This window comes from Pyrenophora tritici-repentis, chromosome 6 (assembly GCF_003171515.1).
Source record: "Pyrenophora tritici-repentis strain M4 chromosome 6, whole genome shotgun sequence".
Classification (NCBI taxonomy): Eukaryota; Fungi; Ascomycota; class Dothideomycetes; order Pleosporales; family Pleosporaceae; genus Pyrenophora; species Pyrenophora tritici-repentis.
The window spans coordinates 2,012,353-2,038,444 of NC_089395.1; the positions used below are offsets into that span (position 1 = coordinate 2,012,353).

Below are 26,092 nucleotides of genomic sequence, written 5' to 3' on the forward strand. Positions count from 1 at the left end.
CGAGGAGATCAGATGCGAGCTGGACAGTCTCCGTATTGAATATCCTGTGTTGGGTAATGTAGAGCAGGTTCTCCAACCGCATGTGGAGACGATACGTGCGAGATGCAGCCATGCGTCATGAAGAAGCTGGTACATGGTAGTCATCAGGTAGTACTGGACAAGATGAGATATGTTTAAATTCGATTTTACATATACTAGCGCATATTTGCCCATGTTCCGATGCGCGATACATCAGCTCTAGCTGTTGAGCCCGACTTAGCGAATGAGCGGCTGCTGGGTGGGCAGGAATCGTGACGCACACTGACTAGCACGCTTGCAGCTTAGCTGGTTGCGCATGCGCACGCGTCGCACCTGCAGCGGCTGCCCGCACTTGCATACCGGTTCCAGTCACTGCTGCAACCAATGCGCCTCCTCCATCTGCTATTATCATTATACCTATGCGATAGCTACACATAGTATATTGGCGTTCTAGGGCTGCTGAATCATCTCCAGAAATCATGGCAAACGAAGTTGGTAGCGAGTATGAGCCAGGAAAGTTTCTTGCAGACGCAGCCCATCCCGAGACGACGTCGAATCCGCCAGATCTTCTTATTCTCAACCAGCCCATAGCCCACTTTGATGCATTTTCTCGCCTTTGGAAGCATAGTGGACATCGTATATGCGCAGATGGTGGTGCCAACAGACTCTTTGACATGTTCAAGGGTGACTTGGCCGAGCAGCGCAAACACTACGTGAGTAAGGCCCACGGCTCGAGTTGCAGCGTATGTCGCTGATGTGGGCAGCTACCTAATCTCATTCATGGGGATCTAGACTCGTTGCGCGATGATGTGCGTGACTACTACGAGGGACGTGGCGTCCCTGTGTTACGAGATGGAGACCAAATAAGTACAGACTTTGGAAAATGCATGAGGAAATTATCTTCTCGTCTTCCTGCGTCTGCACTGAGAGACGTACTTGTTCTTGGCACTCTTGGTGGAAGAGTCGACCAAGGCCTGGGGCTTTTGCACGAGATGGCAAGGGAAGAATCCCGGCATGAGAACCTACGCCTATGGCTCTTTTCCGAGTCGAGCTTGAGTTTTATACTCCGGAGTGGAACGAATTTTCTGAGCGGCTTACAGCAAAGCGGGGTCTTTAGCGAAAACGTCGGCATCCTGCCTATTTATGGGCCGGCCATCATCTCAACAGAGGGACTAGAGTGGGACGTTCGGGAATGGGAGACGCGAATTGGTGGACAGGTTAGCACAAGCAATCATGTCAAGGCAGATGTGGTCAGGATTGAGACCAACGCGTCCGTGCTGTTTACGATAGAAAGACTGTAGAGGCAGCATGGTGATGCAGACTGGGCGGCATTGAGGTATATGAATTGAGTAAATCCGCGTTTTCTGATAACTTGGGTTAGAGAGTCCGAGGACGTCCAAACATGGATGATGTGTGTTACGCCATAGTGGTTCGTGTGCGCGTTTGTGAAGACATGAAAACAGGGGAGCCAGGCCCGTACCTGCCATGGTACAAGCCATGATAGGCAGCTACATGTAATGGGTGCACAACATGGCTTACCTGGCGCCCTGAGTATTCTGCTTGAGGGCGATGAGGTGACGTTTCTCGCATGGTGCACGTTGAAGGCTGGGCCCGCTACGGCTAGACTGTGGTGACAGATGAGGAGAGTCCGAGGCGCAGCATGGGACAGGTGCAGAGAACCGTGGTTGCCTTTGGCGGAAACGGGGGCAGTCGTTTGTTGTCCACGACGAGGGAAAGTGATTAGTTACGTACGCAGCCAATTCGTCTCGAATACCACTGCTACCATCAATCCCGTCTCTGGGCCTCCGCCTCTCTCCCCCAAATACGCTCAACGCGCTTCCCAGGCCAACATCGCTACTCACAGTCGCTACTACTGGACTTTTGGCACTCTCCCCGCTCGCCCACCCAAGTTTCTTCTCGGCGAGTACCCCGCTATCCGTGCTGCTCATATACGTACAGGTGCCATCTCCGCCTCGACCCAATCCTTCCCTGGTCTCACAACGTCAGGACTTCCCGACGAGCACTTCACCCTCCACCGCCACGCTCCACACTAAACCACACTGCAGCGGCTCTTCGCCTGCGAAATCGTCGAACCCTCCTCTTTTCTCCTGGTGTATCCTACTAGCTCGTCGTTCTCACACAAGAGACAGTCGTCGCTATTCGCGCGAGTTGCACGACGTTGAGCGGGTTGTGGGGCAAAACACGGGCGCATCCGCCATTTAGTCGCCAAACGGCCTAGGAGCAGAACCCATGGCAATGCCAGGGAAACCCGAGTCTTACACGTCGTCGGAATACTCGGATACGCGCACTGGACGGCCAATTGAACAGCGACGGCGGTCCTGGTCGAGCTCAAGTGTAGAGAAGGAAGCCGCGAGTCCGTCCCAGGCAAGGACAGAAGGAGCTACCGAGCAAGTTAGGGCAGCCGAACAGCCACTAATCACACACAATGGCAGCAGTCAGCACTCGGCTTCGGACGCCGGTCTAGATTTCGGCATCCTCCCATCGGCAGAGCTCTCCTCTTCGCCCCTACCCTTCGCACCCATCGTACCGTCACCATTGAATCCCGCCTTTTCCCGATCCTCAAGCAATGAGAGTCTAGAAGGAAAAGATGTCATATCCAGTGATGACACACGGCCAAATGCTCGTCGCACTCCGACCACGGGAGGCCTTCTTCACGTACGGCGCCCACCATGGCCTCACCTGCGACCCCTACAAACCAGAAGCACACCAGATGTTCGGGGCCAGGTCCCTCGCTCTTCTGGTACCCAGCTCACGCTGAATGATTTGGGTACCGATTACACTCGATACTTCAATCCTTTTTCAGACAGCGCCAGCACACACAGTCGCAGCCGGAGAACTTCCATGTCAGAACGGTGCTCCCACAGCCAGTTTGGCGTCCATCCAGGCGCAACCACACCACCTCCCGGCGCACTATCTGTGAATCCATTTCTCACACCTGACGCCTCTACAGCAGGCCTTCACCAACACGACAACAGTGTCTTTGACCCAGAAAGGAACGCATCTTTTGTCGACGATCGCTTGACTGCACCCTATGAGGAGAAGGGCTTGGCATCTTGGCCATTGGTGTGCGATCAGGAAGAGGCAGACGATGAAATGCACATGCCTCGCGATGATGATGACATCAAGTTTCGCCCATCGATACGCGACCATTTCACAAAAGACAGCATTGCGTCCACGATTGGCCTAGCAGTCATGATATCTGGCTTACTGTTCACATTCATCGGACTTCCCGTGCTTTCTGCCCTCAAGATTATCGAGTACAACTCATCTTATGGCGTGCCACTGAGCATGTTTCCCACCCCTTGGAAGTCTCAACCGTGGGCTACAGTCAACAACCGGAAGTACCCGTTATTGGCCAATATGAGGACAGGCTTGATCGATCCTGATACCCCTCAAGGTGTCAAGACGAGGACCGGTGAGTTTGGCGATGAGTACGTATTAGTTTTCAGCGATGAATTCAACGACAACAGCCGCACCTTCTATGAGGGAGATGACCCATACTTCTATGCTCCCAATATCTGGTATGGTGCGACACAAGACCAAGAGTGGTATGATCCGGACGCTGTAACTACCCAAGACGGCACACTGCAACTGCGGCTGGAGGAATTTTTCAACCACAACCTCAGGTTTCGGTCTGGTATGCTGAACAGCTGGAATCAGTTATGCTTCAAAGGCGGCATATTCGAAGTATCCGTCTCTCTCCCGGGGCCTGCAGGCATACAAGGCTTGTGGCCTGGTGCGTGGACCATGGGTAACCTTGGACGGCCAGGCTATTTGAGTACCACGGATGGCCTTTGGCCATACACATACCAAGCATGCGATGTAGGCATCACGCCAAACCAATCAAGTCCAGATGGTCTATCCCACCTCCCTGGACAGAGGTTGTCGTCGTGCACCTGCCCGGGTGAAGATCACCCTACGCCAGGGACCGGAAGAGGCGCACCTGAAATTGATATCATTGAAGTCGGAGCCAGCTCAGGCCCCCAAGGGCATCCGATTGCAACCCAGAGCTATCAGGTTGCTCCATTCGATATTTACTATTATCCAAATTATAACTTCACAGCCTGCCCAGATACACGGCTGAGTGGATACAACACTTACACTGGTGGCGCATTCCAGCAGGCTATATCCGCGACTACGGTTCTGAATAAGGATTGGTTCGACAATAAGCAATATCAACGCTACTCCTTTGAGTACGCACCCGGCGAAGGCGAGGAAGCTTTCATATCCTGGAAAGTGGGCAATCAGACAATGTTCATGATGGATGGCCGTGCTATCGGGGCCAATGGCAACATACAAGCGCGACAAATAACAGAGGAGCCAATGTCGCTGATCCTCAATCTTGGGATCAGCAATTCGTGGACTTGGATTGACTGGAAAGATTTGGTGTTTCCAACAACTATCCGTTTCGACTACGTCAGGTGGTATCAGAAGAAGGGCGAAGAGATGGTGACGTGCGACCCCCCAGGTTTCGAAACTACCGAGTACATCAACAAGCACCCAAAAGCTTACAACAATCCCAACTACACTGTATGTATATATCTGGTCAGTTTACAAGGTTGAGTCACTAACGTCGAACAGACTTGGGATCAAACGGGCTATGGGTGGCCAAAGCACAAGCTCAACAACAACTGCTGACATCAGTCTTCCAGTCGGTTGGTCACATGTATGGTCAACAAAATACTTCTGCATTCCCCCGAGAATGTCAGTTTGGTGCCTTGGTTCGAGATTTTAGCTCTGGTTTACAAGTCGCATGTGGTTATGCGATCATGTCCAAACGGCGTAGATGGGCGGTAGAGATTGTTCAAGAAAACAGGCGCGACTTCTGTACAAGCCGGCACGAGCGAAGTGTTCTGGCAACTGCATCATGGACGGTTGGATGTGGCTATCTCTAGGATGCATGTGTCGTTCATTGCATATGAGAAGGCTTAATCGATTATTTTTGCTGTGGTAATTCCATGGCCTTGGGGTTGTTGGTAGTGGACTCAGGCATGTATAGATAGCGTCAGGCAATGAGCACTTTAACTTGAAAAGTTCTGCAGCATGCTTGTTGGCTGCTTGCGACGTGAACAGAGGTCTACGTGTTTGTTGTGGATTTTGCATTTTTCTGTACATTTAGATGATGGATTGGATAGGCACACATGTCGAATGAAGCTGAAGCTCTGTTCTGGGAACTCTTCGTGTACCAAATACAAGTGCGGTGTTTGCTGGGGTATATAAAAATGACCACACTTTGATATCTTCAATCATGTTGTGCTCCCACTACTAAAAACCTTTCCAAAAGCATCGCCCTCTTCCATACTGAGGCCTTCGTCGAGAATGTCATGTGCCATATTAACTACCTCGTCCTCAATGCCAGCTTCCAAAACCAACCCCTCGCTGAAGGCTAATCTCGTCAGAGCAACCAAGTATGCATGCTGTCCACCTAGAGTGTTGACAAGCTTGCCCTTGATGTCAAAATCAGCATTCGTCGTAGCCACGTGGTAAATAAGCTTCATGGTCGCATTGATAGAGTCAACTTTGTGGCCTTGGGTTGGTGAGATGGGAAATCGATAGAGACTGGTTATGCAATAGTCGAGGTACTTGATGAGTCTGCCTATGCAAAGCCGGTTTTGAGCAAGGCGGCTTGAACCGTACTCTGGTATAGAGAATTGTGTGAGCACGGATAAGACGAGCAGACGGAGGTCCCAGAGGTCCGGCTCTGAGATGGCTTGTGGTGATGTCGGTTGTGCGGAAGGGTCAGGTACGGGCTTTGGTATCTCGGTGAACAGGTTTGTCAAACGATTGAGAAGAGCATCTTCGTTGTTTGCCTGGTTATCTTGCGTAGAGTCGACCGTGGTTATTGGGCCGAGAGTGTTTGTGAGAGCGGATGTGGCAAGGATGCGCAACATGAGGGTTATTTGCTGTTGTGGCTGCTCCTTTACCAAGAGCATGATGGCAAACGAGGACGGGATAGTTTGCCAGAGCCGGGTGATTGCGCCAGAGTCAGATGAAGATAGGCAACTGCTTGCTATGAGATGGAGTAGCTCAAGGCAGTCTTCGACATTTATCTGTGAAGCAACCTCTCGCTGCCAGGTTGAGTAAAGTTCAGCGACGGCTTTTTCTCCGCCTTTGGCTGCTTTGGAGATGGGGTCTGCAACGAGATCTACAGTGGCGATGATGAGGGGCACGATGCGCTCAGTGATTTTGACAGCAGTTTCTACAGGTTCGCAGGCTAGGAGGAAGTGAAGTGCATCGAGTATCAGTGCGGTCGGGGTGTAGTGCTTCTCATTGTGACACTGTTTCCATAGATCAAGGAAAATGTGACAGATGTGCAAAGCTAGCTCATGTACATCGAGTGTGTTGATATCGGCCAGAGCGTCATAGACAGTGGAAGACAGCCTCTTGGAAGGCGTCGAAGGAAAGGAGTGCAGAGTAAGTGCTTCTAGTATGCGGTCGGTGCCGTTTGAAGAGGGATGTGAAAGCAAACGGTGCAAGAGAGTGAATCGGCGGTCGTCACGTCGAAAGTGGTCAAGGAGGGCGCCATGTATTTGTGGCACGGCAAGCGTACTTGGTGGTGGTGGAGGGCCCTGCTCTCTACGTCTGCTCCGTGGCTCACTCAACTGTAGAGCAGGTAGCGGTATGGGGCTTTGGTCAGCGATTTGGCGCTTCCGCTTCCCAGGCTGCTTTGGCGTCGCCGTCTTGTGTCTTGACGGTGACGCCATGACGACGTCGTCGTCGTCAAAGCCATCCCCAAGCGTGCCGAGAGTCTTCTGCACCTTCCTCGGTGTGCGTGCTGGGCTGATTGCAGGCGCGGCCGACTTGGGACGGGAAGGCATGGCTCTTGCCGTCCGTCGGGTCATGCCTGCCTCGCGCGCCTCATGTTGGTTGAACATGTTGTCCGTCGTCACCTCATCTTTCTCGCGACGAAGCTTGTCCATGTCTGCGCGCAGCTTGGCCACTTCGGCGCTGTGGGCGTGCTGCTGGTCGGCAAGCTGGCGCTCATGTCGTCGCGTGTCGGCGTCATATCGTCTACGCAGTGTGTCGGCTTCCCCAGCCTTTGTCTGCAGCTTCACCTTGAGCTCTTGGGCTTCGCGCCTCTCACGTGCCTTGTCTTGTTCTAGCTGCGATGATTAGCCACGTCCTTGTGTGGTGGTGAGTGGCGGCGGGTGTGAGTCGCACCTTCTTTATCCGCTGGAGCAAGTGATTCGGGTCGGCTTGCGAGGTGCGCGGCGCGTCTTGGACTTGGATGCCATGGCCAAGATGGTCATATTCGTCTTGTGGGCGGGCGTACTGGGGCGCATCGTCGAGATTGATCACCTCATCACCGTCGTCGTCGAGGCCATAGTCGGATTCCGGATCGCGCGTCTTGTCCGCCTGGTGCTGTGTGGCTCGCAAGGCGCTCGCCTCGAGGTGGTCCAGCGTGTTGGTGGGCAGGTGGTCAAAGTCATCGTCGCTAAAGTCAAACTCGTCGTCGGCCATTATGCCAACTACCAAAACCCAATTCCCGGCCGCCAGCTCATGTTTGTCGGCGGCGGTGGGGCGCGACGCGTTGTTGGACTATGCAGGTCGAGTCGCATCGCTAAGCGGCGGCGGTGCTGGTGCCATGACGTCTGCCCGTCGTTACTTGTCCGCAATTTCACAGCCTGCCAGCCCTGCCAGCCCTGCCAGCCCTGCAAGCTTGCCTTGGTCGCTACTCACTCGCTGTAACTTACCAAACACACGACTGCTGCCATTACCCCGCCGTCGCACATTCACCTTTGGCCAATATCTTCAAACCCGTGCGCCCTCGTCTACTTGTCCTCCCTACCCCCTCCTCCCCTACCCCCAATCCCACGCTTAGTATCCCAAGCTCGGACAGCACTCTTGGCCGCTGCCCGCGCTCCCGCACATGATGGCGCGTCCAAGAAAGGACGTCAAGTTTCAGCACCAAGTGCGCAGTGCCAGCAACGGGAGGGCCCGACGACCCTCGCAGAGCATGTCAGAATTCAGCGATCCCGGGAGTCCCACCATCAAAGAGGAAGCCGCGCCTCCGGTACGTTTGATTAGGCCCGCGTCTGTCTGAAACTTGACATACTGACATGCGCCCCAGCTCATCGAGGAACAGCCCCAGAGCGAGTACGAAAAGAAAAAGGCAAACTTTATAACGCGCACAATATGGACCCTCGTCATGATCGGAGGTTTCTTCTGGGCCCTAGGCGCCGGTCACGTCTTCATAATGATTGCTGTTACCGCCGTCCAGGTCATCTCCTTCAAGGAGGTCATTGCCATTGCAAACGTGCCCAGCAAGGCCCGTAGCTTGCGCTTCACAAAGTCGCTCAACTGGTATTTTCTGGGCATCGCCATGTACTTCCTGTACGGCGAGAGTGTCATTTACTACTTCAAGCACATCCTCATGGTCGACCGCCTGTTGCTTCCCCTGGCTACCCACCATCGCTTCATTTCCTTTATGCTCTACATTATCGGTACGTGTCCGTCTGCCACTTGTTGCACCCATGCTGATTCTGACAGGCTTCGTCTTCTTCGTCTTCTCGCTGCAAAAGGGTCACTACAAGTTCCAATTTACCCAATTCGCCTGGACCCACATGGCTCTCTTTCTCATTGTTGGACAGGCACACTTTGTCATCAACAACATCTTCGAGGGCTTCATCTGGTTCATTCTGCCCGTCTCCATGGTGGTGACGAATGATATTTTCGCCTATCTCTGTGGTATAACGTTTGGTCGCACGCCTCTAATCCAGATTTCACCCAAGAAGACATGGGAGGGCTTTCTAGGTGCCTGGTTCTTCACTGTTCTCTGGGGTATCGCAATTACCCACTTCCTGGCACAGTACAAGTACTTCATCTGCCCGGTCAATGATCTGGGCGCAAACATTTGGTCAGGCTTGGAGTGCCGGCCAAACCCCGTTTTTGTCGCCCGCGACTACTCGATTCCTTTTCTCCCTGAAGGCCTGCCGATACCGCGTACGTTTAACATCATGCCTGTCCAGTTTCACGTCATCATGCTCGGAACTTTTGCCTCTCTCATCGCACCCTTTGGTGGCTTTTTCGCGTCTGGACTCAAGCGCACCTTCAAGATCAAAGACTTTGGTGACTCGATCCCAGGGCACGGCGGCATGACAGACCGCATGGACTGCCAATTCATAATGGGGTCCATTGCATTCTTCTATTATTCGAGCTTCATTGCCGTCCACCACACCACGGTCGGTGGCGTGATTGAAGCAGCCATTACCGGACTCACGTACGAAGAGCAGATGGAGGTCGTCAAGATCATGAGCAAGCACTTGGTGAACCAGGACATAATATCACCCAAGGTAAGCATTTGTCCCAGCCCGTGCATGGTGTAGGAACTAACTGCCATAGGTGCTCGAACTCTTGTCTGAACAGATGGTGAGGAGATGATCGGTTGGTATTTCACATTTAAAGGGCTTTTGTGGCTTTATAGGGTTTGGGAAAAAACGCTACGCTGGACGCGGTTTCGATGTAATAGGGTCCGGGAAGGTGCATGTCATGCATGGGTGGGATTTGGTCTTGCAGGCGTATATACCCTTTTTGCCATCAGCTACGGGACTGAGGAAAACACTCGGCCAGTGCATATTTGCATTTTAGTATTAATCCAAACTCAAGATAACAAAGTTTTCCAAGTAATGGTTGGTCGCGCTAGAAAGCATGTTAGCTGCAGGAGGCTTTCCGACAGTCGGAACCGAGGCGCGCACGGACACCAGCGTCTCTCATGCTTCGTACCTGGATGCAAGTTGCAAAATCGCACCTCAGTAAGCGCCAATGCCACGACGCCCAATCGTAAACGACCGACTATGGCAATGTCTTTGTCCTGGCTCCACCAACTCAACGACCGGTGCCTGCACGAGGCGCAGGGCTAGACTGCTGCAGCACAATGCATGGCCAGGTCATGGCCATGTGCGTGCATACAGGACTTCAGATACACGCTTCGCCGCAAACGACTCCTTCTTCACCCAGCCCGGCATTGCTTCAACCGGCTTCATATCGCTAGGCGACTCTCCCCGTCGTCCAAGGGAGCAGCTTCCGATTACCCAACTTCCCACCCACGTCCTCTACGAACATGTCCGCGCCGAGGGGGCCAAGGGTCACTTCAACGACGTGATGAATATTTGCAGGATACTGGTCAAAGATAGAGGAGAGCAGCCAAATAGGGAAATGTACACTGCCATATTGCACAGTTTTGCTGAATGCACCAATGGTACGGCGGGCAAGGTGCGCAAGGTGCTCGAAGAGATGGGCTTCTGGATCGACACTGACGGTTCCGTGAGCGGCCGGCCCAAGATCGAGCTGGATGCTCGGGCTTGCGAGTGCGTGCTTGAGGTGCTCGCCGTCCACCCCGACTATCTCCTACGTGCCGACATTCTCGAATACATGAAGTCGCGGTGGCTTGCGCTTTCAGACCGTGCTCGCAACTTTGTTGTGGCTGGAATGCTGCGCGAGCGTCACTTTGAACATGCATTGTCCGCGCTGGAGGACATGGTAAAGAACAACATACGCGTCGAAAGCTGGCTGTTCGAAAAGGCAATGTGGATGCTGTTGGAATTTGGAGAGGCTGAGGAAGCCTTTTACGTATTGAACCTCAGGGCAGATGCGCAAAGTAGGAGCAATGCAACAGCGCCAAGCAAGCTGAGTGATGCCCTCTGGGGTGCATTGCTAGATGCTGCGGCGCAAGCAAATCTTGTAAGTGCATCCTTTGAGTGCGTGGCAGCAACACACTGCTAACCTCGGCTTAGTACCACGAGACAAACATGGTATGGACGACCCAAGTTCAGCCCGGCTACCTGAAACCTGCAACTGGCGCCTGTCTCTCTGTTTTGACCACGGCCTCCCGCCATGGAGATGTCCAGCTGGCCACGGATGTTTTCCGTGTGCTTACTGAGCGAGATACCACAATCACAACTCATCAATACGAAATGCTCATCAACACATATCTCAAGGCCAACGATTTGTCGGCGGCGCTAAGTGTCATTCTCATCATGGTTGACGCCAACCTCAAGGTAGACGAAGGGACGTGCCACCCACTCTACTGGCATCTGTTTACCCAAAAGCATGGCGGGGATAGTCTACCCATGCAAGCCTTCATTCTGTTGCAGGACTTCGAGGCCGCTGGCCGTAAAGTTCCGACGGCCGCCGTCAATGCATGTATGCAAGCTAGCATCGCCCTGGATCGCCTGGAAGAAGCCGTCGAAATGTACAAGGCTCTGCACACTGTTTCCCATGCGGGCCCCAACACGAATACGTTCAACATACTCTTTAGAGGCTGCCGTCGCCAATTGCGCAAGGAGCTGGCCATGTTCTTTGCAAACGAGATGATGCAACTGGGCTGCAAACCCGACCGTCTCACATACGACCGGCTCATTTTGGTATGCTTGGAGTGTGGCGATCTGGACGGCGCTCTGCTTTATTACGAAGAGATGACGAGCGTAAATCTAACGGGCACGAATAAAGGCCGTATGAAACCCAGAAAGAGAACTTGGGAAAGATTGATTCTCAGAAGTGCAGTGCAAGGCGATGAGAGAGCCGTGGGCCTGCTCAAAGCCTACAAGGAAGGTGTTGACGAGCCCCTCCCAAGCGTGGAGAAGGCCGTCATTGATCGTGTCGAGTCCGGCCTCGTGCCGATCGTGGCAGCAACAAGCGAGGACATGTCTTCCGCTGCTGTGGAAGATCAACACGTCAGGTTGGCAACGGGTTTTACAAGAACCCCAGGAGCTGGCGCTGACACGGAACTGTCGGACGATAGCAGAGAATTAGACCCACCGGGGGGGAGGAGTTGAGGGCACAGATTGAAACGGAGGCTGGGGAAGGGGGACGAGCGTGGCCGTTCTGCAAACCTTATTGAAACTAGCAGAGGGATCGACAAGACCCAACCAAGTCATCTGAGAGCCATAGAAGCGCTGAGGTGGTGTAGCCAAGCGTTGACAAGGCGTAAACAAGCTACACCATTGCTCGTCGCGCAAAGTCTTGTCTCACCGGTGTGCGTGCCGTGTGTATGAGGACTGTAGATAAGACATAGAAGCGTTCAACTGACGCCTCCAAGCTGCGGCCGCTCGAGGTTAGGCTCACGTAGCCAAGCATAACGCCGGCACGGCGTTTCATCATGATAGAATCTGGGCCCTCCAGTCCGCGGCGCCGCCTTGTGCAAAATCCCTCTCGCACGAGTTGTCATATTCCGGCAGTATGGAGTCTTACGGAGTCGTTTGAATATAGGCACCTGGCGTCAGTGGGGGTGAAACAAGTGCCGAGGCCACAGGCGGCGTCCAATGGCAGGTGGCGCGAATCAAGGTTTTTAAGCCCGCTAGCTCCTTCTTGGTGAAGCTTAAATCTTGCCGCAGAACCTCACCATCACGGGGCCCACTTCAAGCCTCAACCTTGACAATAGCGGCGCGGGATGGCAAAGACTTTTGCCATCACCCGCTGCGCTCAAACAGTCCAAGCCCGAATAATGGCCGCCCACAGGTCGCGCTGCTCGGTCCGTATACGAGTCAACTCCCCCGACAACTTGGTCCACACCGGTCAACCTGAGGCGGCTGCATACGTACCGCCTATGGTGCTTGCGACTAGAATGAGGCATCGGAGCGAGCTCCTACCTGGTGTCTCCGGTAACCCCAAGGTGGGGAACGGCGTTGAATGCACTGTGCACTTGCTGGAGACAATTGTCTCCACGAGAGCACATCCACATTAATCATTTTGTGGGGAGGTTGTCCTGGAGTACAAGTAGAGAGCCGCCTTCCTTTCCATCTGGCTCATCCACGTCCTTTAATCACTATCCATCTTCATCTCCCTGCTTCTACATCATGGGACTCTCTGGCAAGACTCTGCAGACAGCCCAGCTTTTGCTGGTTGTGCTGCCAGCCTTTGTGTTGTTTGGATACAACCAATCCGGTGTCGGCGGTCTCCTCTCTCTACGGGACTGGAACGATCACTTCCCAGCCATCAACACAATCGATTTCAAGGGAGCCGTCAAGGCAAACCACTCCACCAAACAGGGCGCTGTCGTTGCTACCTTTACCATCGGTGCCCTCTTCGGTGCTCTGTCCTGTTCCTGGATCGGCGATATTCTCGGCCGCCGCAAACTCATCTTCGGCGCTGCTTTCCTAACCCTCGTTGGCGAGATTCTGCAATGCACCAGCTTCCAGCTTGTTCAATTCATCATCGGCCGCTTTGTTCTGGGGTGGGGAGTTGGTGCTCTGAGCGCTACCGTTCCCGTCTGGCAGTCCGAGTGCTCGTCGTCTGCCAACCGTGGTAAGCACGTCGTCCTGGACGGCTGCTTCATCTCTCTGGGCTACCTCCTTGAGGCCTGGATCAATCTCGGATTCTTCGAGCAAAAGAACCTCCCCCTACAATGGCGCATTCCCCTCGCCATCCCGACTGTCATCTCCCTCGTCCCCATGATCTGTGTCTTCTTGATTCCAGAGTCACCTCGATGGCTAGTCAACAAGGGGCGTGTTGAGGAGGCCCGCGCCAGTCTGTCAAGCTTCAAGGGCCTAGACATTGCCGACCCAGAGGTCAGTGCCGAGATCTCCGGTATCGAGTTTGCGCTCGAGGAGACAGGTCGCAGCGCAGCAAAGATGAGCGACATCTTCACCATGGGCAAGGACAAGCTGTTCTATCGATTTTCACTGTGTATCTTCCTCCAGTTCTTGCAGCAAATGTGTGGAAGCAACCTCATTTCTACATACTCGACTGTAAGTCTCCCTATCCTCAACCCCAGCAATTTTCGTGAATCAGACACTAATGTCTCTTGCACAGATCATCTTCCAGCAAGGCCTTGGCCTCAACTCTGAGACTTCCCGCATTCTTTCTGGTGGCGCTCTGACTTGGAAGTTCCTCTCCTGCTTTGTCGCCTTCTTCACCATTGACCGGTTCGGACGCCGAAAGCTCTTCATGTTCAGCGGTGCCGGTATGGCATCTTGCATGCTGGCTCTCGCTATAGCGTCCAGCTTTCCCAAGTCGAACAGCTCAGCACAGATTGCATCAGCACTATTCGTCTTCTTGTTCAACTTCTTCATCCCAATCGGCTTCCTTGGTGCCAATTTCCTATACTGCACAGAAGTTGCACCAACGCGCCTTCGTGTCCCCATGTCGGGAATCTCCACCGCTGTAAGCTCCCTCTTTACCCCTCACACAAATCCATTACTAATCATTTCTCAGAACCACTGGCTTTGGAACTTTGTTGTAAACATGGTCACCCCTGTCGCGATCGACACAATTGGTTGGCAATACTACCTCGTCTTCCTCTGCATCTCGGCTCTCATCTTGCCTGTTGTCTTCCTGTTCTACCCTGAGACCATGGGTCGCAGTCTGGAGGAGCTCGAGGTCATGTTCACCGAGGGCAAGTCTATCACCGCCATCGTTCGCATGTCGCGTCAACCTTTCACCAGCGAAGGTTTCACTACACACATGATTGAAAAGCACAGCAAAGAAGTGGATGAGGAGGAATACTTACGATGAGAGGTTAACGTTTAAGTATTAAAGTTTAAAAGGGGGGACGTGCTGTGTCGCAACGGGTTTTGCGACACTATCCGATGAAATTATGATTATGACAGATACAGCAATAGTTAAATATGAAAACAATGTTCACTTGAATACTCTCCTACTCCAGCAGGCAGAAATGCAAACTCCCGTCACATTGCTATATTCTATTGTTAGCCCAAGGAATCTCAGGCGCCTCATCCGGAGTTGGGCCCGGCAAGGCTCAACCTCGTAATCCAGAACTAGCCACTTCATGTCACCGATGAACAAGATGAGAAATGTGTTAAGTTAGTTGATTTGAAGAGAAATTAGAATCTAGAGAAACGGCCACACATTCGGGTTCCTCTGCAAATACCCCACTCCCTCTTCCGCCCTCCGTCAGTCCCAATGGCAACAACCCTAGGCTGTAAACAGAGATATTAACCCAACTCTACCAGCACACACATGCTCAAATAACTTGGCCATGAGATTTAGACAGGACCCTGAGTTGTTCCCCAGACAGATGACGTCGTAGAGGCGGGGAGACGCTAGCGCAGGTATTAGCCTGCCGCATGCTCAGCCATCCGGCCTTCAGATTCGCCGCCGAGGCGGAATTAACTGCGTCCATACCAGCCAGATAAGGTTCATAGCAAAGCGTTTTCCGGATTTCTTTCTTTTAGCTGCATATTTCCTAGCACACCTGCAGGTTGTTCTTGGGGGCCTGAGTATGGTTGAGCTCTGGCTGGCTAGGATGCTAACGTGGCAAAGTCATGGGGGGAATACGCGGGCTGTGCGGCATCTCGTGTGCACCATGTTAGTTTGACTAGCCGAACTTCAGAGGCTGTGAAGATAGGCCTGAGCATAGCCACTGGAAGGAGGCAGGTATAAGTACGTGGGATGGGCTTGTAGGTCCGTACACAAAACTAGTTCGGCGTGACCTACGATATAGACGTTGCCAATATACTCTCACAAACTTTCGGCTTCCAAACATGACCAAAGGTACTTCGTCCAAAGAAAAAGGTGCCAGCACGGCGCCAACAGACGGATCTCAAGACGCACCACCAACCTATACGTCCTCGTCATCAGACTCACAACCCCCCTCTTACGAATCCGTCCAACACGCCATCTCAACCCTCTCCATCGGGCCACCCGACGAAATAATCTCCGTGCCCATAGTTACCCGCACCGTCGCCAACAGCATTCACAATTACAATCCCTTCTCCCACAAACAAGGCGCAGTCAAGCAATCCATCGTTGTGCGCAAGATGAAGCGCGCGCAGTACCTGGCACATTATGCCAAAGACGCAGAAGGGAAGTTTGTTGGCACCGGCGCACCGGCGCCGGATGTGGGGCTTGTATTTGTGCCTGGCAAGGGGAGCAGTGAAGACATGCTAAGGCAGGCCGAGGAGGTGGCGTTGGAGGTGCAGAGACTGAGAGGCAAGGGGATTGGGACTTATGGAATGCCGTTATATGATGGAGCGTTGGCTGGGAATGCGCTGGTTTTATGAGTGATTATAATGATGGACTTGTAGCGGATCGGGTGGTAGACGGACGTTTTAGAGACGATGCTTAATTGATATCTAATAATTTTGGAATCAATGCCAGTCATATTGACGGTAGCATGAAAGAACAGTGCACTTCCCAGGCTATTTTGAGAGCAGCGGTTCTTGATTGGCACCTCGTTTCCTCAGGATATGTCTTCCCTAGTAATACCCCTTGTCGTCCCAAGGGCTCCTCTTCTTAGCCCACTCTTCAATCCATGTCAACTCTATTCCCAGCTCTTTGACTACAGAGCTCATATCAATGTTAAAAGGCTCGTCCCTTGCCTCGTTATAATAAGTGTATGCTTTGAACATCTGACTAACCACTTTGTCCGTCTCCAGTCCCCTGCCCTTCATAGTCTGACTAATCTTATCGCAAAAATCAGCGACTGTCTGGTTCTCGTGACTCAGCTTCTTGCCCCAGGCTTTGGAAAGCTTCTCAGCCAATTGGGAGAGAACGACAGTCTCCGGTCCCCCTACGGGAATGTCGCGCCCGGCGACATCAGGGCGATGCATTGCAGCCATCATGATCTGCGCTACATCGTGGTGACAGATCCAGGAGACGCGTAGATCAGGCTTGTGGCAGTATACAATCTTCTGCTGGTCTCTGATGGGCGGTAAGGCCCAGCCTTCAAGTAGATTGTCCAAGTAGACTACAGGCTCGATACTGATTGTCGGTACAGACTCGCGCAGGGATTCCCTCATTTTTCTCCGATCATCCTGGGCTGTGATATGTTGGACTTCTTTGGGGACTGGCATGCTTGTGTTGAATATGATCAAAGGTACAGCGGCCTTCTTAGCAGCTTCGCCGATGCTTTTGGCGGCAGCAAGGATAGGTTCAGATTTATTGAAGGACGTCGATGGCAGGTTGAGCATGATTCTATCCGCCTTTTGTACCACTTCTTCAATTGCAGCCCTGTCGCAAAAGTCGGCAGCGAAAGTTTCCACGGGCTTGTCGTCGACGAGAAGCTGTTTTGGGTTGCGACTCACTGCCACGACCGAATGTCCTGCTCGCGCGAGAGCATGAACTTGATGACGACCTTGGACCCCAGATGCGCCGAAGACAACTACGCGCATCGTGAATGTATTTTATCTTCGTGTCTGTTTTGGTTGTTGAGTATCGCACTTGGCCTGCAGCAAGGTCCTTGCGAAGTGAGGATCCAGGGTTTCATACTGTACGCAAGTGCGGAGTTCGCGGAGTAGATCAGCCGTGTCAAATCCCGGAAACACGTACCCGCGCTCGGGGATAGTTCCAGCTTCCATAACTTAGTAATTTTAGGCGACATGTATTATTGACCTGTACCGTTAATATGCTGTTGTTCTTCTTTTGCATACAAACACGGAATTCTATACCCTAGTCATCTGTAATGTAGAATTCTAACACTTCAACTACCTTACTCAACAAGATACACCGTCATGTCACCCTCAGTGAATCACACAATCATCCTAGGGGCGAGAGAAACCTAACACCTCCGTCACCTCCAAATGTTTGCAGCTTCGCCCTGTCACGGCAGCATTGTTTAGAAAATCTTCTTATAAAATCTTTTTTACTAAGCATTCTAACTATCTTATAAGAATTTGTTGTCAACTACGTTGTCGTGGTCGAAAAGAGGGAGAAATAAAGAGGGAAAAAGTTGAGTGTTGATGGTTTCTCGCTCCCCAGATGCAGTGCTCTCAAGTTTACACTATTTTTAGAATATCCAACAAGGTGCTCTCATGAAACAACGTCATTTAGGCATACGTCTCCACCTCGTGCTTACCTATAGTCTCGATGTTAACCCACCATGGTAGCTCCCTAATAAGACACTCATAGTTGGGGCTCAGCATTCGCTTTGGCATCTCATAAACACGATGCATGAACACAAACTCCAATATTGAGGCCAGCGTTTCTAGTTGCTGCCTAGGTAGCGTTTGAGTTGCTAGCCTCCAAGACTACTTACGCGGCAAGTTCCTTGAGGAAAACATTTCCTATTATGACCTCACAGAAGTGCTAGTAGTGACACCAGTGATAATGGTACTAGTCGATCGGTAACTTGGGATCAACTTCCTGCTACGTATATCGATGGGTCCGAAAGATTGTACTAGCACCAATAGCGGTAGTCCTGCGGGGTATTAGAGATGGTGACAGTGCTTGCAAGTTAGTAACATGTCCGACGTCCGACCGTATGCGTGAACACCAGATATACGCAATCATGGACCAAGGTACGTATATGATGGGCTGAATCTTATGAATATACTAACGTACTCTGTTATCGAAGACTCTTCGAGACATCACAGATCTCCATCCCTTAAGAATAGCGTCTCGCATTGTGGTTTCTGTCTTCTCAATTTGATATAGGCTTTGATAGAATCGTACTCACCACCACTCTGGGTATCGTTATGTAGTATTACAAGTGACAGGACTTGAAAGTGCGAGCATCAAATTCGAGAACGGCTTAGAGGAACCGACAAAGACAATGAAATGTACCCGGCATTGTCACATCAAATGCCGTAATGAGCGTGTGGCTCCCAGAACGGTGGATATCAGCTTGAGTGAATTTGAACTTCACCTGAGCACGGATCAGAATCAAGACATTGGAGGAAGCGAGAATTTGCTTCTATAGGAAAAGAGTGGATTCATCAACCATGGTAGACACATGGGTGGCCAATGCTGCCGCGGAAGCAAGTCTGTATCCTTTCACTAAGACAAACCTGACTGATTATAGTTGGAGCTCGCATTTTCCGCAATTCCAGGCAGTCATTGCTGCAGGCAGGGCTTTTGATAACTAGATGTTGATGGTGGAGGCTGACAGGTGGTCTTATTCGTAGGAACATGTTCCAGTGGCTGCCCAAATACTGCCAATGGAATCCTTCGCGAGACTCGGATCCATAGTTCACAGGTTCGGGTTCATACAGGACTTGGCCAAGCTTGGCTTTCCCGAACGCTGCCGTGGAGCGCTGCCTTGGCTTACCGTACCTATGGGACTTGGTAATGGCCCAAACAAGCAAGCGAGCATGATGATTCCACGGAGAGGATCTGCTTCCTATTTCTTGAGCGAATAAGCTAACAAACTAGCATCATCCTTGTTTTGCATGTCTATTGGAAGTTGTATGCACCAACGGGAGAGTCCGCCGGGACATGATGAGGACCACCTGTGGATAGATGAAGACGCAGCTGCCGACTACACAGGGAAGTACGAGGGCAGATGTGCAAATACATGCTTGAACATGCCTTTACTAAAGTCTAAGCATCTTTGTGAACGATGTGGGCCGTTCCTTGTTCTCGACAACAAGGTTTATCCTATTCTTACTTAGTAGGCTGCAAAAGGAACGACGTTAGAAGATGCTTTGTGGTATTATAGAAGTCGATGCGAATGCATTGACCTATGCCTGTGAAAGCGAAACCAACCACAGCTCATTATTACTGGCATTTCCATTTGCATCTGCTTTTTTATTTTTGATGGCAGCCGCTCATGGCGCATAGGGCGAAGATCACATATGCATGTTCACCAAGCTGGCCGCTATCTGTTTGGGGGCGGGGAAGCTTCCAAGGTTTCGACTCAACAAGCCGAACTTGCGCATGCAGAACCTCGTTTCGCCTTTCCGGAGCCGCGCCGACATCGTATGGTAATACCCCGCTGTTGGCGCCGTTTAAGAAGAAGACCACACTCGACTTTGAGGCAAATTCCATGTGAGAAAAGGCTTGAAGCCAAAGGATAAGTTACAACAGAACACAGTTGTACTCGCAGTGATACGCAGCGTGGCAGCCTTCTAATCGGGTCCGGTAAAGCCCACCGAAGAACTACATGGCCGCGGTTTCGCATCGCTCGCATATGCGGCCATGTCTTCAGCCCGTCATGGTACTTTGCCGTCTAACAATACCGTTGAATGGTGTACCGGATCGTCGGCAGATAGTGGGTTCAAGCTGGGTGCGGTCCTTTTAGCCATACGCGTCTGCGCAGGGCTCGCGCGACGAAACTCGCAGCAACTGGGAACAGAATGTGGTAGGCGCCATTTCCCTGTGTACTGGGGATACCTTCCAATGTCTGTATTAATGCCTAGCCGCCTGATCGACAACAAAAGGGGTCCTTCCCTCGATAAGACGAACCCTGGCCCGTATCCCCGGTCATGTTGTTCCGTCTGGCCTTAACAACAAGTCTTCCATATGTATAGATGGATTTTTTTGCACCGAACACCCTCGATAGTCCACATCGATTACCCACCAACATTCTAGTTATCCAAAACCACATTCCCTCCACCATCACTACGATTGGGCGGAACAAAGCGCCCATTCTTCTCGCTACCGAAAGAAGAAATATATATATCGAAAGAAATCTTAAGCCATGTCAACTCAGGCAATCTCAACGCAGGCAATGTCGATACAGAACAAGCACCCCTTCGGCGAACGAGAAGCATACGATGAAACTCTGCCACAATACGACTATAATGAACACCAAGGTTTCCAGCTTAAGACGACAGGACTCAACACTGAATATTCTCACCTCTCATTCGGCAGCAGAGGGCCACCTCACGGGAGTTTCCTACCACAGCTCCACAATGACTTCCAATACACAGACCCGCATGGTACATACGCGCCGAGGCAAGAATTTAACACGGGCTTTTCGTCAGTCGCACACCAGAATCTTCCCATTCGGCCTTCCGTGTGGCAGAATGTATCACCCCAAATGCAGCCGATGCAGCGAGCGCAACAACTACAACAACCGCAGCAGATGCAGCCGCGGGTGGGTCAAATGGAGCAACCGAACATCGGCGACTGTTTTGGACCACCGCCGTACGAAGATGATGCTACCAAAGATCGCCGCGACAGTATATTCATCAAAGACGACGATGGATCTCCAGAAACGCAGCAAGTCTCTGTTGGGCGAAGGCGCAAGTCCGAATACGCCGAACCAGGGTCGGCACGGGCTATATACTTGGAGAAGAACCGCAAGGCTGCTAGCAAGTGCAGAAACAAGCAGAAGCAGGAGCAGGAGGAGTTGGTGCGACGATCCCGAGAGGTTGAGAAGATAAATCGGGCCCTCAAGGAGGAAATAAACTACTATCGAGAACAAGTGGCAGAACTAAAGGAACACATTGCATTCCATGCCCATTGTAGAGACGAGAGAATTACAGCTTACTTGGAAGGGGAGGCAGATTGTGCAGCAAGACATCAGAGGTCTCATTGTACTTCATGCCAATTGTCAAGATAGGATCACAGCATGTATGGAAAGGGAGGCAGATTATGCGGGTTTTCTTCACTTTTGTAAGACGCATCGACGCAGTAATTCGTGTTTAAAGAGACCCCGTAGCTAGCCTAAAAATCACCAAATATAAGTTTACAACCTTTACATCTGCATAGTGAGGTTTGTTAGTCGAGTTGTAGTTAGATACCCTTGTATCACTATATGCCTCCTCTTACCGCCACTTTATGGCAGTGTTGAGTAGGAGAGAAAAAAGGTGCTCGCCCTTATATCAACTTTCAGCTATTTCTTTGCCGTGTTTCGAACCTCCAGCTTCCTCTCTAGCAACGAGTTTGCATGGTGTCTCCTGGTTTTTGGCAAATTTTGAGTCTGTGAAGAAAACCTTGGTGCGTCCACCGTTTTCTCGAACAGTCCCATGGTACAGAGCGAAAATTGCAATGCAAAAGGCACGCCGTTGCCGACCGTTAGCAAGGACCCTGCAGTATTCTATACGAACAACCTGGCAGAATTTTATCATGATATTCCTAGCGTCAACTAGGATGCATTCTACTTTGAATACGGCCGCAGTTCGGACTAGCATGTTTCTGTCGCAGGCAGCAGTAAATCCAACATACACGTGGAAGCGAGGTAGCCACACAAGCAGGCCTAACTAATGTGTCTTAAGAGGCAAGGGGACTGCGAGTGCCCTCTGCATTCTACTCTTTACTCGATCTAGACCGCAACTTCTTCTCGGTCCATAACTTTCTCTCTCCTATAGTTTCTGCTCAACCAGACCGACTCTCCACCCCATCGTCGTTGAGAAGACCCCTAATCCGAGCCCACAAAACAATTTTTCTCAAAGACTGCTAGCCTTGCCGAGCGGACATATCAAGTGCATGGTGACTTTCAAAACCATGGGTGTAGAATCAGATGGCGGTTCACGATGGGGTACAGTCCAAAGGGACATTTCTTTGGTCCAAGCATATTGGAAAAATGCATCCATGTAGCATAGCATCCACGGCGCGCGTCTTTGGGCATCAATAGGGGAACTACTCTGCGCTTCCGCTGCGCTCACCCTAGGACGCTTGACTGCGCCCCCTCAGGGGTATCGGTTCTTGGTTCAGGGTCCACAAGCCACCAATGGAAGCATGAGCGTGAGATGGAGTCGTTGGAGATAGTTTGCAAAATTGCAGGAGTCTTGGCTATTGAGGTTTGACGATGATGTAACTTGCTCGGCTGACGCGGTTCGCGAAACTCTCACCAATGCCCCCGTCGGGAAAAATGCAACCCTTTTTAGATTTTCGGGCCCGTGCGGTTGGAAAAGTGTCGCATTTTTCTCGGATGAGGACGTGCACCGAGAGACCTGGACAAACTCGGAGTGAACTACATATGCAATAGGGCATAATGTGAATAATGTCAAAGATACTGACAAGTAGAAGGCCAACAGTCCAAAGAATGTCGCCATAGCAATGTAGATTTTGGTTCTTTTGATGCATTATGTACTATTGTAGAGTGTGCTCACGTATCGGTGATTCTCCGGGTCGGTGGTTTCCTTTCTACGCTAACGTTGTACCTGTCATCTTATCTCCGACGATATCTGCCCTGTAGATCTTAGTGTATACATCTCTTTCATCGTCCAAATGGCATGCAACCGCTCAGCCATACTCCGCTATCCACCTTTTGACAGTTGATCAGCCGTTCTTCATCCCGTACAACAGGTTCCACTGGTGCCTGCTGAAGCTCCAGAGAAGACTCGCTTCTCAGCCTCATCTGGTACATCTCGGTCGCCTGGCTGGGATGGATCATGTTGAACGACACCATGACAAAGAGCATGAGCAATGCATCGAATATGTATAGAAACACTTCATGGCTTAAAAGGTAACCTGCATTGCCTCCAATGTACTCTATCACTCTGAAGGTGCTGCGGACCAAGATAAGGGTACTCGCAAAGTACAAATTAAAGAGATGGCGCTTCCAGGGCAAGTCGGATAGGCTCTCCCGCGGCAGGGAGGGCTTGGAGGGTGCTTCAGCTTGGAAAGCTTCCTTGGAGCGGAAGATCATTGACGGTCCGTAGCGCTTCTGCAGAGGTATATCCTTCACGAGTCGGTAGTGGAATACCCCTGATATGACGATGAAAAGGCCGAAGAAGACAAGTTGGACGAAGAGCCCACCAATGATAATTTGTGAACCGAGATGCATGGAACTTTTGGTGGCCATAGCCTGGATACCAGCACCTGCAGTTAGTCATTAGCTGTCCGCAGTTGAGCTGACTTCCATGATGATCAACGCACCAGTACCCTGCAGGAGGAAACTGAAAATGTCCCCCGCTACAAAGACTTTTGTAAGCCATTTCTGGCGCACCAAAGAGTAGCGCTCTCCATCCACCAATAGAATAATGCGACCGAGTATGATGTAGATGGAAGCTGCGAATAAGGCTGGGGCGAGGAGGATAAGCAGTGACTGCATGATGAAGGGACCAAGAGCCCATTGATCGTCGTGAGAGATGGATCGACCAATAAAACCAATTATCTCAACTAGAGATTAGACCATATCAGCTTTTATCGGCCAATAATGGGTGAAGTATAATCATACACAAGCCTCCAACGATGAGTGGCGTGAAGTACCATGTCCGTTTTTGAAATAACTGGAAGATGTGCGCAAATGTTGTGAAGCCAAATGCAAACACAAAGATGCCCGCCGCAATTTTCGATGGTGTATATCGGTATAGGACGTATACATTGGGGTCGTTGAGCGCATAATGGTATTCTGTAGGGGACATGGCTTGTTCGATGGTGAAGTCGCGGTAAGAAGATGACTGAACTGAACTATCCTCGAGAATCCAGAGGCTAGTTATTAGGGCATGTCTGACCACACCTTCATACTTCTCAAGTTCTATTTTGGACAAGGCTGCTAGGAAAGTGTGGTGTCCGAGGTCCACCAAGGTATTGCTGCGAAGTACCATTTCAGCTGCCAAGACATGTCGGGCACCGAAGTTGGGGCGGAGTCGTTGGGAGCCAAACAAATGGTTTGCAGTCCTCCACGCTAAAACGAAGATTGCCGTATCGAGCTAGGCGCCTGCATCCCTTCTCGGGATTTCTGCATCTCGCGTTACCCAGCGGGCTGTAAAGTTCTTCCGGAATCTGCCTTGGATAATGTTGTGGGGTAAATACGGATCGATCATTGCTGCGCCCCGCTACAGCCTAGACAGCGACTTAGGTGAACAGTATTTTTCTGCGCCTCACTAAGGGATAGTAATCAAACTTGGTACAGGCGACACACATCGAAGATATGACTATCGCCTTGTTTTTGGTGAGCATGCCTATCAAGAAGCAGCTGGAGTGGTGGTAGCACTCCTAGGTCTTGAGTTAATAATCTGTCGTGGCCAATCTAGCCAGTTCAAGAGATCGGGAGTCGCTGCTAGCAACTGTTCTGATGCTACAAGAAGCCATTGAGGCCATTTGACAACCCACCAAACCGGACGAGATTGAGCCAACATGGCAGCGAAGTGAGTTGTAATAATACATGTCACAGGGTTGTGAGCTGCGAGAAGTTTAAGAAACCGACTATTCAATTGAGCAGACCAGAGAAAGAGCAGGGTATACTCGTCGCGCTCGGGAGGTATGTGTTGATAGCGCAACCAAGTACTATGGAGCTCGTCGATAGCGGTAGCGCATGCTTCTTTATCTTGACTGTCTAACAGAAGCTCGGTAAGTTCCTTCAGGCGGAGAATCTCCTGGAATTTTTGTTCTTTTGGAAGGGTGTCCAGAGCTTTCAAAGCTTCGGGGAACGCCATATCCGTCATGTGAGCAAAAGCAGGACTGTCTTTGATTTGATCCCAATGAGGTAATACAACGACTCTGATGCCCTGCAGTAGCATGAAACAGTGGTGGAGCGCGGCGATGGGGTCTTCTGGTCTTTCGAGTTGCGCTGAGCCGAGGTTGTATGTGAACAAGACGGACGAAAGCATGAACATGGGAACGGCCAGTCCGGCTTTGGGATTCTCCAGGTTTCCCCTATAGGTTTCCAACGCCCGACTAATGTGGGAGTCGGCTTGGAGAAGAAGGTGCTGCCTGTCATTTGGAGGAAGCAAGATGGCCTGATGGACCGCAGAGAGAGCTAGAAAGCCATGGAGGAGAAAAGGGTACTCGAAGCCCAGCTCCACGAAGTCGTTCTGGAATACAGAACTCCTATTTGAAGGGTTGGGGTGCAAGCTTTTAGCAACGGTCTTAGTCCAGTGATGAAGTAGACGCAGGTCCGCGATGTGAAGCTCGGAACTGCTGGGAGCTACATCGGGGCTTTCCGGAGCAGCTACGTCCACGTACGGCGAAGACACGCCTGGGCTGGTTTGCGGAGATCCTGAATAGCTCTCTGGTATGAATGGGAAGGTACAATTGATATCCAGACGAACGCAATTTCCACAGCGCGGGCGCGCTTCATTGCACTGCGACGACTGGTGAGCATATCACTCTGATTGGCTAGAGGTACAGTTTACACGTACTTTTGTATGTCTGGATTTGCACTGGAAACATCCCTTACGCGACTTTGTGTGTGTTTTGCGCTTCGCGACGCGTTGTTCCGTCATGATGGCGATGACTCAAAGAATCTAGAGTCGCAAGCAAACAATCGCGTCGCAGAAGAGTCCAAGTTGGGGCTGAGTCGCGGTGACACCATCGGCCTTTGGCGGCTGATCGGCCGAACATATCCATGTTCCTCCGACACATTTCTTCAGCCCCGAGGCGTCTTGGCATCATCAGTTTACATGCCCCTGTATATGCGACAAACATTAACCATGCTAATTAGCATATGTTCTAATGTTGCGCAATTATACGAACTTCCACCGGGCCATGAAAAGGAACAGTGGCTAGTAAGCTCTACTCTGACAAGTACCTCATTTGAGCTCCT

The 26,092-nt window shown here is 51.4% G+C and overlaps 10 protein-coding genes across 10 annotated transcripts; 6 read left to right on the top strand and 4 right to left on the bottom strand.

Moving 5' to 3' along the window:
• Nucleotides 1-497: 497 nt before the first annotated feature.
• Nucleotides 498-1,319, top strand: PtrM4_119960 (uncharacterized protein; the record flags this gene model as incomplete). The annotated part of the gene is made up of 2 exons (XM_001935291.2): nucleotides 498-731; nucleotides 783-1,319. 2 exons carry the CDS (start codon nucleotides 498-500, stop codon nucleotides 1,317-1,319), a joined length of 771 nt encoding a protein of 256 aa, XP_001935326.2.
• A 955-nt stretch (nucleotides 1,320-2,274) lies between these two features.
• Nucleotides 2,275-4,677, top strand: PtrM4_119970 (SKN1, Beta-glucanase-Beta-glucan synthetase; the record flags this gene model as incomplete). The annotated part of the gene is made up of 2 exons (XM_001935292.2): nucleotides 2,275-4,569; nucleotides 4,621-4,677. The coding sequence occupies 2 exons, from the start codon at nucleotides 2,275-2,277 to the stop codon at nucleotides 4,675-4,677; spliced, it is 2,352 nt and encodes a 783-aa protein (XP_001935327.2).
• A 608-nt stretch (nucleotides 4,678-5,285) lies between these two features.
• On the bottom strand, nucleotides 5,286-7,500 carry PtrM4_119980 (archaeal coiled-coil protein; the record flags this gene model as incomplete). The annotated part of the gene is made up of 2 exons (XM_001935293.2): nucleotides 5,286-7,142; nucleotides 7,201-7,500. The coding sequence occupies 2 exons, from the start codon at nucleotides 7,498-7,500 to the stop codon at nucleotides 5,286-5,288; spliced, it is 2,157 nt and encodes a 718-aa protein (XP_001935328.2).
• A 412-nt stretch (nucleotides 7,501-7,912) lies between these two features.
• Nucleotides 7,913-11,813, top strand: PtrM4_119990 (phosphatidate cytidylyltransferase 1; the record flags this gene model as incomplete). The annotated part of the gene is made up of 6 exons (XM_001935294.2): nucleotides 7,913-8,053; nucleotides 8,111-8,483; nucleotides 8,530-9,332; nucleotides 9,382-9,408; nucleotides 9,910-10,719; nucleotides 10,773-11,813. The coding sequence occupies 6 exons, from the start codon at nucleotides 7,913-7,915 to the stop codon at nucleotides 11,811-11,813; spliced, it is 3,195 nt and encodes a 1,064-aa protein (XP_001935329.2).
• A 1,020-nt stretch (nucleotides 11,814-12,833) lies between these two features.
• On the top strand, nucleotides 12,834-14,490 carry PtrM4_120000 (ProP, Permease major facilitator superfamily; the record flags this gene model as incomplete). The annotated part of the gene is made up of 3 exons (XM_066108398.1): nucleotides 12,834-13,724; nucleotides 13,789-14,139; nucleotides 14,191-14,490. The coding sequence occupies 3 exons, from the start codon at nucleotides 12,834-12,836 to the stop codon at nucleotides 14,488-14,490; spliced, it is 1,542 nt and encodes a 513-aa protein (XP_065961583.1).
• A 989-nt stretch (nucleotides 14,491-15,479) lies between these two features.
• On the top strand, nucleotides 15,480-15,998 carry PtrM4_120010 (Tymo-45kd-70kd domain containing protein; the record flags this gene model as incomplete). The annotated part of the gene is made up of 1 exon (XM_001935297.2): nucleotides 15,480-15,998. The coding sequence occupies one exon, from the start codon at nucleotides 15,480-15,482 to the stop codon at nucleotides 15,996-15,998; it is 519 nt and encodes a 172-aa protein (XP_001935332.2).
• A 195-nt stretch (nucleotides 15,999-16,193) lies between these two features.
• PtrM4_120020 (NmrA multi-domain protein) lies at nucleotides 16,194-17,108 on the bottom strand (the record flags this gene model as incomplete). Its single annotated transcript, XM_001935298.1, has 1 exon — nucleotides 16,194-17,108. The coding sequence occupies one exon, from the start codon at nucleotides 17,106-17,108 to the stop codon at nucleotides 16,194-16,196; it is 915 nt and encodes a 304-aa protein (XP_001935333.1).
• Nucleotides 17,109-20,353: 3,245 nt separating this feature from the next.
• PtrM4_120030 (uncharacterized protein) lies at nucleotides 20,354-22,665 on the top strand (the record flags this gene model as incomplete). Its single annotated transcript, XM_066108399.1, has 2 exons — nucleotides 20,354-20,887; nucleotides 22,627-22,665. 2 exons carry the CDS (start codon nucleotides 20,354-20,356, stop codon nucleotides 22,663-22,665), a joined length of 573 nt encoding a protein of 190 aa, XP_065961584.1.
• A 154-nt stretch (nucleotides 22,666-22,819) lies between these two features.
• Nucleotides 22,820-24,152, bottom strand: PtrM4_120040 (putative rta1 domain protein; the record flags this gene model as incomplete). The annotated part of the gene is made up of 3 exons (XM_001935300.2): nucleotides 22,820-23,424; nucleotides 23,482-23,724; nucleotides 23,783-24,152. The coding sequence occupies 3 exons, from the start codon at nucleotides 24,150-24,152 to the stop codon at nucleotides 22,820-22,822; spliced, it is 1,218 nt and encodes a 405-aa protein (XP_001935335.2).
• A 360-nt stretch (nucleotides 24,153-24,512) lies between these two features.
• On the bottom strand, nucleotides 24,513-25,772 carry PtrM4_120050 (C6 zinc finger domain protein; the record flags this gene model as incomplete). The annotated part of the gene is made up of 2 exons (XM_066108400.1): nucleotides 24,513-25,631; nucleotides 25,689-25,772. The coding sequence occupies 2 exons, from the start codon at nucleotides 25,770-25,772 to the stop codon at nucleotides 24,513-24,515; spliced, it is 1,203 nt and encodes a 400-aa protein (XP_065961585.1).
• Between the last annotated feature and the right edge of the window lie 320 nt (nucleotides 25,773-26,092).